Source organism: Nerophis lumbriciformis, linkage group LG27, assembly GCF_033978685.3.
Source record: "Nerophis lumbriciformis linkage group LG27, RoL_Nlum_v2.1, whole genome shotgun sequence".
Classification (NCBI taxonomy): Eukaryota; Metazoa; Chordata; class Actinopteri; order Syngnathiformes; family Syngnathidae; genus Nerophis; species Nerophis lumbriciformis.
The window spans coordinates 36,862,050-36,876,488 of record NC_084574.2 but is presented as its reverse complement, the minus strand read 5'-3'; the positions used below and the strand labels follow the sequence as shown (position 1 = coordinate 36,876,488).

General features: G+C 40.1%; 1 protein-coding gene across 3 annotated transcripts in view; it reads left to right on the top strand.

Annotated features, from left to right (window-relative positions):
• ctnna2 (catenin (cadherin-associated protein), alpha 2) overlaps positions 1-14,439 on the top strand; it is a 974,853-nt gene that overhangs the window by 793,354 nt on the left and 167,060 nt on the right. For all 3 annotated transcript variants that reach the window (XM_061988021.2, XM_061988022.2, XM_061988024.2), the window contains one exon: positions 12,729-12,821. In XM_061988021.2, coding sequence (XP_061844005.1) covers positions 12,729-12,821 — 93 coding nt within the window. The remainder of the gene's footprint in view (positions 1-12,728; positions 12,822-14,439) is intronic.

Below are 14,439 nucleotides of genomic sequence, written 5' to 3'. Positions count from 1 at the left end.
TTCAAGGTAAAAACAATTTATCATTAATTATGAAAGTAGACATGGAAGTGTAGCTCCTCCTCTGAATGCAAGTGCTCCTACAGCAGGAATACAAATTCTGTAATGCTACAAAATATAAAATGCAGCAGGTATTTTATTTTTATTTTTTTATAGTCACTATAAGTGTGTTTATGTTTTTTTTTAAATCTCTTGAAGTGTTTTAAAAAGCGTAATGTTTTAAAAAAACAAACATGTCTTTAAAGCAAATTAATTGTCCATTCATGGTATTAAAAACATTATCACGTTATCTGTGTAGAGTGCACTTATTAATAAAGATGACAAACAAAATGGATTTTCAAATTAATCGCGATTGTTATTTATAACTGTATTTATTTATTTATTTATTTTTGCCTTATTTGTATTTGGCTTTATTACATTTATGGGTACACTTTTATCAAACAAAACCATTGTTTAAATGAATTTTTCACAACTGTTTTTCTTTTTCATGGAAGAATATAGTCAATATTGAAACTTGCACCAACTGTCATTAAAAAGTATATATTTTGAATCGATTCTGAGTGAAATCGTTACCCCCAAGAATCCAATCGAATCAAATTTCAAGGTAAAACAATTTATCATTAATTATGAAAGTAGACATGGAAGTGCAGCTCCTCCTCTGAATGCAAGTGCTCCTACAGCAGGAATACAAATTCTGTAATGCTACAAAATTTAAAATGCAGCAGGTATTTTATTTTTATTTTTTTATAGTCACTATAAGCGTGTTTATGTCTTTTTTTTAATTATCTTGAAGTGTTTTAAAAAGCGTAATGTTTAAAAATAAAACATGTCTTTAAAGCAAACTAATTGTCCATTCATGGTATTAAAAACATTACCATTTTTTAAATTAATTTTTCACAACTGTTTATCTTTTTCATGGAGGAATATAGTCAATATTGGAACTTGCACCAACTGTTATTAAAAAGTATAGATTTTGAATCGATTCTGAGTGGAATCGTTACCCTCAAGAATCCAATCGAATCATAATTAATGATCAACAAAATTATATCTATCTGCGATTAATTTTGAAAACAACTATGAAAAAATTGCAATGAAATATGGTTTTGGTTAGACGGCCCTAATATAAAGTAAAATAACAGAAGACAGCTCAGACATTTGATTTATTGGAAGCCTTCAGTGCTCTTTGACGCTACATTTTCAATCAATTTCCAGTTACTCTGCCCCCATTTGGCTGATTTAGACAGCATGGCAAAAAGAATGGCCATCTTCCCAAATGTGCAGTGGAAGCCTTCATCAAATTAGAATTGACGAGATTATTCGAGGCAGAGCTAAACGACAAAATCAATAGTTCAACGCCGGAATGAGGAACGGGGACCGGGAAAGGGCGACGGCTCCCTCCACTGCGCCTCCTCGTCTCTCACCTCCTTCGCCGGCTTGAGCCTCTCTCTCTGTGAGACGGAAAGAGAGAAACAACAAAGGCCAAACACTTCCTTAGATAATGGCAATTAGTAGATTTGGCTGATGTTGCAGCCTTGGCTACGCTCCAGCTCCGTGTGTTGGTTAAGAGGCAGTGGGAGCCGGTCTGCTGGGCTTCTTTCCAGCCTCTCCTCCTCTCACACTGGCAAATGAGGACTGAGCAAACAGAAACAGAAACAGAAACTCCTCGCTGCAAGTAGACTGCAAATGGGACGAGGAAATATGAAAATATGACGCTCCGTTCCAGCGCGGTAGACTGAGAGGACAGAAAATGCAGGAAAACCACTCAGTGGTAAACAATCCTTGCAAAGGTCTCAAACCCAGACCTCAAAATCTCATACCGTTTTCAGACATTTCCTGAAAGTTTCATTGAAATCCGCCCATAACTTAGCAAACAATACAACCCAGCGAATACAAAACCTCGTGTTTGTCATCCACTCTCTTGGTCTCTGTGGGTGGAGGTGGGCCTGCTGGCAAGTTCAGCTTCAAATGATTGTAGGACTGTGCACCCTAACAATTATATGGTGAAATTTGCGGACGATACCGTGCTCCTAAGCCTTCTACACAAGGATACGGACCCCTCTGTGTACCAAGACGAGATAGACCTATTTATTAGGTGGTGTGACACTAACCATCTTATTTTAAATGTGACCAAGACACAGGAAATGGTTTTGGATCCGAGGAAAGTGACTGACCATGAGCCAGTGGTCATCAAAAATCAGGAAATCACCCAGGTATCCTCATATAAATATTTAGGGGTTCATATTGATAATCTTCTCTGCTGGAAGACACATATTGACAAACTGTGCAATAGACTGCAACAGAGGCTATATTTTTTGCGAAGATTAAGATTGTACGGCGTAAGCAGCCACATCATGATGATTTTCTACCGTGCCATTGTAGAGAGCATCATTAGATACGGGATCACCTCATGGTTTGGCAACCTAACCGTTAAGCTAAAAAGCAAACTGGCCGGCATGCATAAAACGGCAATGAAAATCGTAGGGAGGAAAGAATATGAGCCTATACAGAGCATCTATGAGCAGGCAGTTAGGAAAAAAGCTAAGAAAATTATTTCCAACTCACAACACCCACTCTTTCCTGAATATGGAACCCTGCCATCAGGGAGAAGACTCCGGGTCCCACTATGCAAATCTAACCGCCTTAAATTATCATTTGTCCCAGCCTCCATTAAGCTGACCAACAATGTGCAATAGAATTTTAATACCTAGGTTAGCACTTTTTTAGCACATAGCACTTTAGCACATAGCACTTTAGAACTAAGCACTTTAGCACACAGCACTTTATCCATGAGCTCTAGTGCAATGCACATTGGTACCTTATCTTTATCTCCATACTGTAGATTTTATGCCTACATCAAAGTGCCACCTATGTCTATCAAGCTCCATGTTCTGATGTTTAAATGTTAGTTGTATGGTTGTGGTTGTGTCTGTGCTTGTGTTTTTCTTCTGTTGTTTTTGGGTATGTTAAGAAAGCAATGATGCACTGTGCCCAAGACAAATTTCCCCGTGGGGACAATAAAGTTGAACCTTGAACCTTGAACCTTGAACCTTGAAATGTTAAACGTCAGGTCACATACCAAATTTTCCGGACCATAGGGTGCACCGGATTATAAGGCGCACTGCCGATGAATGACGTATATTCGATCTTTTTTTCATACACACAACCCAAAAGCAGTGAAGTTGTTACGTTGTGTAAATGGTAAATAAAAAGAGAATACAAAGATTTGAAAATCCTTTTTAACTTACATTTAATTGAATAGACTGAAAAGACAAGATATTTCATGTTCACACTGAGAAATGTCCTTTTTTTTGCAAATAAACATTAACTTTGATTTTAATGGCAGTGACACATTGCAAAAAAGTTGTCAGAGGGGCATTTTTACCACTGTGTTACATGGCCTTTCCTTTTAACAACCCTCAGTAAAGGTTTGGGAACTGAGGAGACACATTTTTGAAGTGGAATTATTTCCCATTCTTGCTTGATGTACAGCTTAAGTTGTTCAACAGTCTCCCTTCTCATATTTTAGCATTCATATTGCACCACACATGTTCAATGTCTGGACTACAGGCAGGCCAGTCTAGTACCCGCACTCTTTTACTATGTAGCCACGCTGTTGTAACACGTGGCTTGGCATCGTCTTGCTGAAATAAGCAGGGGCGTCCATGATAACGTTGCTTGGATGGCAACATGTGTTGCTCCAAAACCTGTATGTACCTTTCAGCATTAATGGTGCCTTCACAGATGTGTAAGTTACCCATGTCTTGGGCACTAATACACCCCCATACCATCACACATGCTGCCTTTTACACTTTGCGTCTAGAACAATCCGGTTGGTTCTTTTCCTCTTTGGTCCGGAGGACACAATATCCACAGTTTTCAAAAACAATTTGAAATGTGGACAATTTGAAAAGCCGGCGGTGTTTCTGGGTGTTGTTGATAAATGGCTTTGGCTTTACATAATAGAGTTTTAACTTGCACTTACAGATGTAGCGACCAACTGTAGTTACTGACGGTGGTTTTCTGAAGTGGTTCTGAGCCCATGTGGTGATATCCTTTACACACTGATGTCGCTTTTTGATGCTGTACCGCCTGAGGGATCCAAGGTGCGTAATATCATGGCTTACGTGCAGTGATTTCTCCAGATTCTCTGAACCTTTTGATGATATTACGGAGCGTAGATGGTGAAATCCCTAAATTCCTTGCAATAGCTGGTTGAGAAATGTTGTTCTTAAACAATTTGCTCAGGCATTTGTTGACAAAGTGGTGACCCTCACCCCATCCTTGTTTGTGAATGACATAGCATTTCATGGAAGCTGATCTTATACCCAATCATGGGGCCCTAGTTTGGCGTATTTTGGTGGGGAAGAGGGTTCCAGCAGGTGTTCCCAAGGATTGGGAGGGCTTTCGGGGGCCCTATTTTCAGACAGTTTGCCGTATTTTGGTGGGGCAGAGGGTTCCAGCAGGTGTTCCCAGGGAATGGGAGGCCTTTTGGGGACCTAGTTTGGCGCATTTTGGTGGGGCAGCTGATTCCAGCAGTTGTTCCCGGGGAATGGGAGGCCTTTTTGGGGCCCTAGTTTGGCGTATTTTGGTGGGGAAGAGGGTTCCAGCAGGTGTTCCCAGGGAATGGGAGGCCTTTTGGGGCCCGAGTTTGGCGTATTTTGGTGGGGCAGCTGGTTCCAGCAGTTGTTCCCGGGGAATAGGAGGCCTTTCGGGGCCCTAGTTTGGTGTATTTTGGTGGGGCAGAGGGTTCCAGCAGGTGTTCCCAGGGAATGGGAGGCCTTTTGGGGCCCTAGTTTGGTGTATTTTGGTGGGAAAGAGGGTTCCAGCAGGTGTCCCTGGGGAGTGGGAGGCCTTTTGGGGCTCTAGTTTGGCGTATTTTGGTGGGGAAGAGGGTTCCAGCAGGTGTTCCCAGGGAATGGGATGATTTTCGAAGGCCTTATTTTCAGACAGTTTGGCATATTTTGGTGGGGCAGCTGGTTCCAGCAGTTGTTCCCGGGGAATAGGAGGCCTTTCGGGGCCCTAGTTTGGCGTATTTTGGTGGGGCAGAGGGTTCCAGCAGGTGTTCCCAGGGATTGGGAGGCCTTTTGGGGCCCTAGTTTGGCGTATTTTGGTGGGGCAGCTGATTCCAGCAGTTGTTCCCGGGGAATGGGAGGCCTTTTTGGGGCCCTAGTTTGGCGTATTTTGGTGGGGAAGAGGGTTCCAGCAGGTGTTCCCAGGGAATGGGAGGCCTTTTGGGGCCCGAGTTTGGCGTATTTTGGTGGGGCAGCTGGTTCCAGCAGTTGTTCCCGGGGAATAGGAGGCCTTTCGGGGCCCTAGTTTGGTGTATTTTGGTGGGGCAGAGGGTTCCAGCAGGTGTTCCCAGGGAATGGGAGGCCTTTTGGGGCCCTAGTTTGGTGTATTTTGGTGGGAAAGAGGGTTCCAGCAGGTGTCCCTGGGGAGTGGGAGGCCTTTTGGGGCTCTAGTTTGGCGTATTTTGGTGGGGAAGAGGGTTCCAGCAGGTGTTCCCAGGGAATGGGATGATTTTCGAAGGCCTTATTTTCAGACAGTTTGGCATATTTTGGTGGGGCAGCTGGTTCCAGCAGTTGTTCCCGGGGAATAGGAGGCCTTTCGGGGCCCTAGTTTGGCGTATTTTGGTGGGGCAGAGGGTTCCAGCAGGTGTTCCCAGGGATTGGGAGGCCTTTTGGGGCCCTAGTTTGGCGTATTTTGGTGGGGCAGAGGGTTCCAGCAGGTGTTCCCAGGGAATGGGAGGCCTTTTGGGGCCCTAGTTTGGCATATTTTGGTGGGGCAGAGGGTTCCAGCAGGTGTTCCTAGGGATTGGGAGGGCTTTCGGGGGCCCTATTTTCAGACAGTTTGGCGTATTTAGGTGAGGCAGAGGGTTCCAGCAGGTGTTCCCAGGGAATGAGAGGCCTTTCGGGGCCCTAGTTTGGCGTATTTTGGTGGGGCAGAGGGGTCCAGCAGTGTTCCTGGGAGATGGGAGGCCTTTCGGGGCCCTATTTTCAGACAGTTTGGCGTATTTTGGTTCCAGCAGGTGTTCCCAGGAAATGGGAGGCCTTTTGGGGCCCTATTTTCAGACAGTTTCGTGTATTTTGGTGCGGCCGAGGGTTCCAGTAGGTGTTCCCAGGGAATGGGAGGTCTTTTGAGGGCCTTATTTTCAGACAGTTTGGCGTATTTAGGTGAGGCAGAGGGCTCCAGCAGGTGTTCCCGGGGAATGTGAGGCCTTTCGGGGCCCTAGTTTGGGGTCTTTTGGTGGGACAGAGGGTTCCAGCAGGTGTTCCCAGGGAATGAGAGGCCTTTTGGGGCCCTATTTTCAGACAGTTTGGCGTATTTAGGTGAGGCAGCGGGTTCCAGCAGGTGTTCCCGGGGAATTGGGAGGCTTTTCGGGGGCCTAGTTTGGGGTATTTTGGTGGGACAGAGGGTTCCAGCAGGTAGTCCCAGGGAATGAGAGGCCTTTTGGGGCCCTATTTTCAGACAGTTTGGCGTATTTTGGTGGGGCAGATGGTTCAAGCAGGTGTTCCCGGGGAATTGGGAGGCCTTTTGGGGGCCCTATTTTCAGACAGTTTGGTGTATGTAGGTGAGACAGAGGGTTCCAGCAGGCGTTCCCAGGGAATGGGAGGCCTTTTGGGGCCCCAGTTTGGCATATTTAGGTGGGGCAGAGGGTTCCAGTAGGTGTTCCCAGGGAATGGGAGGCCTTTTGGGGGGCCTATTTTCAGACAGTTTGGCGTATTTAGGTGAGGCAGCGGGTTCCAGCAGGTGTTCCCGGGGAATTGGGAGGCTTTTCGGGGGCCTAGTTTGGGGTATTTTGGTGGGACAGAGGGTTCCAGCAGGTGTTCCCAGGGAATGAGAGGCCTTTTGGGGCCCTATTTTCAGACAGTTTCGCGTGTTTTGGTGGGGGAGAGGGTTCAAGCTGGTGTCCCCGGGGAATTGGGAGGCCTTTTGGGGCTCTTTTTTCAGACAGCTTCGCGTATTTTGGTGGGGCAGAGGGTTCCAGCAGGTGTTCCCAGGGAATGGGAGGCCTTTTGGGGGCCCTATTTTCAGACAGTTTGGCGTATTTAGGTGAGGCAGCGGGTTCCAGCAGGTGTTCCCGGGGTATTGGGAGGCTTTTCGGGGGCCTAGTTTGGGGTATTTTGGTGGGACAGAGGGTTCCAGCAGGTGTTCCCAGGGAATGAGAGGCCTTTTGGGGCCCTATTTTCAGACAGTTTCGCGTGTTTTGGTGGGGGAGAGGGTTCAAGCTGGTGTCCCCGGGGAATTGGGAGGCCTTTTGGGGCTCTTTTTTCAGACAGCTTCGCGTATTTTGGTGGGGCAGAGGGTTCCAGCAGGTGTTCCCAGGGAATGGGAGGCCTTTTGGGGCCCTAGTTTGGCGTATTTTGGTGGGGCAGAGGGGTCCAGCAGGTGTTCCTGGGAGATGGGAGGCCTTTCGGGGCCCTATTTTCAGACAGTTTAGCGTATTTTGGTTCCAGCAGGTGTTCCCACGGAATGGGAGGCCTTTTGGGGGCCCTATTTTCAGACAGTTTGGCGTATGTAGGTGAGGCAGAGGGTTCCAGCAGGTGTCCCCGGGGGATGGGAGGCCTTTCGGGGCCCTATTTTCAGCCAGTTTGGCGTGTTTTGGTTCCAGCAGGTGTTCCCAGGGAATGGGAGGTCTTTTGGGGCCCTATTTTCAGACAGTTGTATGTATTTTGGTGGGGCCGAGGGTTCCAGCAGGTATTCCCAGGGAATGGGAGGTCTTTTGGGGCCCTATTTTCAGACAGTTTTGTGTATTTTGGTGGGGCCGAGGGTTCCAGCAGGTATTCCCAGGGAATGGGAGGTCTTTTGGGGCCCTATTTTCAGACAGTTTGGCGTATTTAGGTGAGGCAGAGGGTTCCAGCAGGTGTTCCCGGGGAATGTGCTGCCTTTCGGGGCCCGAGTTTGGCGTATTTTGGTGGGGCATAGAGTTTTAGCAGTTGTCCCCGGGGAATAAGAGGCCTTTTGGGGCCCTATTTTCAGACAGCTTTACGTATTTTGGTGGGGCAGACGGTTCCAGCAGGTGTTCCCAGGGAATGGGGGGCCTTTTGGGGCCCTAATTTCAGACAGTTTGGCGTATTTAACACGCACCCACACACACACACACACACACACACACACACACACACACACACACACACACACTCACACAGGCGCAGGCTGTTTAAAGACATCCACTGGCTTAAAAGGATGGCAATCCATCAACGTGCTCATTGCTGTCATGAGGAAAGAGACAGAGCTCTAAGCCAGAGTCGTCCAACACAAATTTGATTTAGTTCAATTTGCCTCAAATGGCGACATGTGAGCAGTGGAGTTGCTAATATAGACTGGCACCTCCGCTGCTAACAACCGGGCTCACGTTCAAAGAGCGGCTGGCGTCGCACATTGAAACCTGCACCGCAGGATTCTGTGAATTAAAGTTGCAGAAAAGAGCAAGTGTGGGTCGTGTCAAGAGACGATAAAGAATGCTGTGAAAGATTATTGTCCTCGCTTTACTAACATTTTGGAGGTGATCAACTCATTTTTTACGTCAAACAACAAAATATCCAATATAATGAGGGGCGGCGAAGGCGGGGAACGAGGGTCACAATTAGCTCGACATGTCGTTAAAGCGGACGACCCGGAGTTAGGTCTGGAATCTTAATTTTGACCCGCCACAAAACAAACACTGCTCATGCATCACAAGTGTGTCTCTGGCACAGGTGTCAAACTCAAGGCCCGGGGGCCACATCTGGCCCGCCACATCATTGTACCTGGAAATGTTTTGTGTCAATAAAGCTCTTCATATTCTCTCACTAAATGTAAGGTATTATTTTTTTCATTTTGACAGAAAACATATATGTATTGCTTGAAATTGCAAGCCTTTTAACTTTAATAGTATTCAATATTGCAACAAATATTACATTATATTATCATACATTTTTTGTCTAAATAAAATACTGCACTTTACAGCAAACTAGCCATCAAACTAGATGAGGCAATTCCTGAAGGAATTGCGTGTGAATGCTGCAATGCTGAAGTTGAGCTGAAATCCTGGTATGTAAAAAATATATATGTTTTGAAAAATGTGGGAATTGTGGAACTTTGAAGAATTTCCCAAAATTTTCGAAAAATTTTGGAATTTCGGAAAAAGCGGGAATTTTTTTTGAAAATGGTGAAAAACTTAAATGGTCTGAATGGTTAGGTAGGAATTTTTCAAATCGGTCGAGAAATTTTGAAGTAGTAACATGATGAATTGATAAATGGTATGAGGGAATTCCTGGAATTTCAGGAAAACCGGGAATTTTTCCAATTCAAAAAAACAACTTCATCTTTTGTCCTAATTAATGTTGAATGTTGAATTAGCAACAGTTTTTAATTGAGACATTCCTGAAAATTTGGGAAAACCGGGAATTTTTCTAGTTCCTTAACCAACTTGTTTTTTGTCCTGAATATGAGGAGTGTTTTGAACGTGGAACGCTTGAAATGAGTTGAAAAAAGTGAAAGGAGTAGTCCAACTTAAGACGGGTGGAAATAGGTTACCAAAAAATGGGAAGTCCTGGTAATTTGTTGAATGTGGAAAAATATTAGTTTGAATACTACACTACTGTATTTTAATGTTGTCATTAAGGTGGTACTTAATGAATACTTAAGTCTACTACACTTCTGTATTTTAATGTTGTCATTAAGGTGGTACTTGATGAATACTTAGGTCTACTACACTACTGTATTTTAATGTTGTCATTAAGGTGGTACTTGATACATACTTAGGTCTACTACACTACTGTATTTTAATGTTGTCATTATGGTGGTACTTGATGAATACTTAGGTCTACTACACTACTGTATTTTAATGTTGTCATTAAAGTGGTACTTAATAAATACTTAGGTCTACTACACTACTGTATTTTATGTTGTCATAAAGGTGGTACTTAATGAATACTTAGGTCTACTACACTACTGTATTTTGTTGTTATTATGGTGGTACTTGATGAATACTTAGGTCTACTACACTACTGTATTTTAATGTTGTCATTAAGGTGGTACTTAATAAATACTTAGGTCTACTACACTACTGTATTTTATGTTGTCATAAAGGTGGTACTTAATGAATACTTAGGTCTACTACACTACTGTATTTTAATGTTGTCATTATGGTGGTACTTGATGAATACTTAGGTCTACTACACTACTGTATTTTGTTGTTATTATGGTGGTACTTGATGAATACTTAGGTCTACTACACTACTGTATTTTAATGTTGTCATTAAGGTGGTACTTGATGAATACTTAGGTCTACTACACTACTGTATTTTAATGCTGTCATTATGATGGTACTTGATGAATACTTAGGTCTACTACACTACTGTATTTTAATGTTGTCATTAAGGTGGTACTTAATGAACACTTAGGTCTACTACACTACTATATTTTAATGTTGTCATTATGGTGGTACTTGATGAATACTTAGGTCTACTACACTACTGTATTTTAATGTTGTCTTTATGGTGGTACTTGATGAATACTTAGGTCTACTACACTACTGTATTTTAATGTTGTCTTTATGGTGGTACTTGATGAATACTTAGGTCTACTACACTACTGTATTTTAATGTTGTCATTAAGGTGGTACTTAATGAATACTTAGGTCTACTACACTTCTGTATTTTAATGTTGTCGTTAAGGTGGTACTTGATGAATACTTAGGTCTACTACACTACTGTATTTTAATGTTGTCATTATGGTGGTACTTGATGAATACTTAGGTCTACTACACTACTGTATTTTGTTGTTATTATGGTGGTACTTGATGAATACTTAGGTCTACTACACTGCTGTATTTTAATGTTGTCATTATGGTGGTACTTGATGAATACTTAGGTCTACTACACTACTGTATTTTATTGTAGTCATTAAGGTGGTACTTGATGAATACTTAGGTCTACTACACTACTGTAATTTATTGTAGTCATTATGGTGGTACTTGATGAATACTTAGGTCTACAACACTACTGTATTTTAATGTTGTCATTATGGTGGTACTTGATGAATACTTAGGTCTACTACACTACTGTATTTTAATGTTGTCATTAAGGTGGTACTTGATGAATACTTAGGTCTACTACACTACTGTATTTTAATGTTGTCATTATGGTGGTACTTGATGAATACTTAGGTCTACTACACTACTGTATTTTGTTGTTATTATGGTGGTACTTGATGAATACTTAGGTCTACTACACTACTGTATTTTAATGTTGTCATTATGGTGGTACTTGATGAATACTTAGGTCTACTACACTACTGTATTTTAATGTTGTCATTAAGGTGGTACTTGATAAATACTTAGGTCTACTACACTACTGTATTTTAATGTTGTCATTATGGTGGTACTTGATGAATACTTAGGTCTACTACACTACTGTATTTTGTTGTTATTATGGTGGTACTTGATGAATACTTAGGTCTACTACACTACTGTATTTTAATGTTGTCATTAAGGTGATACTTAATGAATACTTAGGTCTACTACACTACTGTATTTTAATGTTGTCATTAAGGTGGTACTTGATGAATACTTAGGTCTACTACACTACTGTATTTTATTGTAGTCATTATGGTGGTACTTGATGAATACCTAGGTTTACTACACTACTGTATTTTAATGTTGTCATTATGGTGGTACTTGATGAATACTTAGGTCTACTACACTACTGTATGTTAATGTTGTCATTAAGGTGGTACTTGATGAATACTTAGGTCTACTACACTACTGTATTTAATGTCATCATGGTGGTACTTGATGAATACTTAGGTCTACTACACTACTGTATTTTAATGTTGTCATTATGGTGGTACTTGATGAATACTTAGGTCTACTACACGACTGTATTTTAATGTAGTCATTATGGTGGTACTTGATGAATACTTAGGTCTACTACACTACTGTATTTTAATGTTGTCATTATGGTGGTACTTGATGAATACTTAGGTCTACAACACTACTGTATTTTAATGTTGTCATTAAGTTGGTACTTGGTGAATACTTAGGTCTACTACACTACTGCCTTTTAATGTTGTCATTAAGTTGGTACTTGGTGAATACTTAGGTCTACTACACTACTGTATTTTAATGTTGTCATTATGGTGGTACTTGATGAATACTTAGGTCTACTACACTACTGTATTTTGTTGTTATTATGGTGGTACATGATGAATACTTAGGTCTGCTACACTACTGTATTTTAATGTTGTCATTAAGGTGGTACTTAAATACTTAGGTCTACTACACTACTGTATTTTAATGTTGTCATTATGGTGGTACTTGATGAATACTTAGGTCTACTACACTACTGTATTTTAATGTTGTCATTATGGTGGTACTTGATGAATACTTAGGTCTACTACACTACTGTATTTTGTTGTTATTATGGTGGTGCTTGATGAATACTTAGGTCTACTACACTACTGCATTTTAATGTTGTCATTATGGTGGTACTTGATGAATACTTAGGTCTACTACACTACTGTATTTTGTTGTTATTATGGTGGTACTTGATGAATACTTAGGTCTACTACACTACTGTATTTTAATGTTGTCATTATGGTGGTACTTGATGAATACTTAGGTCTACTACACTACTGTATTTTAATGTTGTCCTTATGGTGGTACTTGATGAATACTTAGGTCTACTCCACTAAAAAGGAGGAAACATGTGGAAAGTTCCTGATTTCTGTCTTCTTGTGTTCCTCAGGTGGCCAACCTGGCCTGCTCCATCTCCAACAATGAAGAAGGTGTCAAGTTGGTGCGAATGGCCGCCACACAAATTGACAGCCTTTGTCCACAGGTAGGTTCTATTCAGCGTTCTGGCCGTAAAGCATCCCCGTGTGTGCACTTGTGTCTGGGACTGGTGTTTTAAAGGGACACCTTCCCTCAGCAAATGGGAGGAGAGGTGGGATTTAAAGGATCCAGGCGAACAGAACGGGGCGAGCGATCCATCAATAACGCGGAGGAGGATTTTATAGTGCTGTTTCTCGCCATGTAAGAACCGCTGGAAGTTAAAATCGATACACTCTTTCCAGGGTTAACAGTCCCGCCTTTTCTCGTTCTGCACAGGACCCCACTTTGCCATGAATAAAGCCTATTTAGAGACGTTAACGCGGAGCGCGCTCTTTGCACGACAAGCGATAAACTTGTAAAACAAAGTCTGAGCGGGGGGAAAGGTTTACCTGACACGTGAAACGTGACGAATTGCGGCGGGCGCACTGTTTACTTTAGCCGCCAGATGGCAGTAGAGTGTTTAATGTCTTAAATAAAATCAGTTGCTATGTAGAGTGGCACTTTCCATCATTTTCTGCAGACTGCATTGCAATTGATGAACCCCCACACCTTCTTCTCACAAAATATCCACCCAGCAACGACACCATATGGATCCCTTCCTTACTGTCTATGGCAGGGTTCCCCAAACTTTTTGACCTGGCATTGGGTTAAAAAATATATGTATATATATGTATATATATATATATATATATATATATATATATATATATATATATATATATATATATATACATATATATATATATATATAATATATGTATATAAATACGTTATAATATAATATATATATATATATATATATATATATATATATATATGTATATACATATATGTATACACATATATATATATATATATATATATATATATATATATATATATATAGTATATGTATATAAATATGTTATAATATAAAATATATATATATATATATGTATATGTATATATATGTATATGTATACATATATATATATATATTTATACATACATATATATGTAATATAAAATATATTTATATATATATGTAATATAAAGTATATATATATATATATATATATATATATATATATATATATTTATATATATATATATATATATATATATATATATATATATATATATATATATATATATGTAATATAAAATATATATATATATATATATGTATATGAATATGTTATAATATAAAATATATGTATATATATATATTTATATATATGTATAGGTATATACATATATATATATATATATATATATATATATATATATATATATATATATATATATATATATATATATATATATATATATATACAGTATATATATATGTATATATATATATATATATATATATATATATATATATATGCAGTATATATATATATATGTATGTATGTATATATATATATACATATATATATATATATATGCAGTATATATATATGTATGTATGTATATATATAAATATATATGCAGTATATATATATATATATATATGCAGTATATATATATATATATATATATATATATAGATATATATATATATATATATATATATATATATATATATATATATATATATATATATATATATATAATGCTAGCATAAAACATTAGCTCAATAA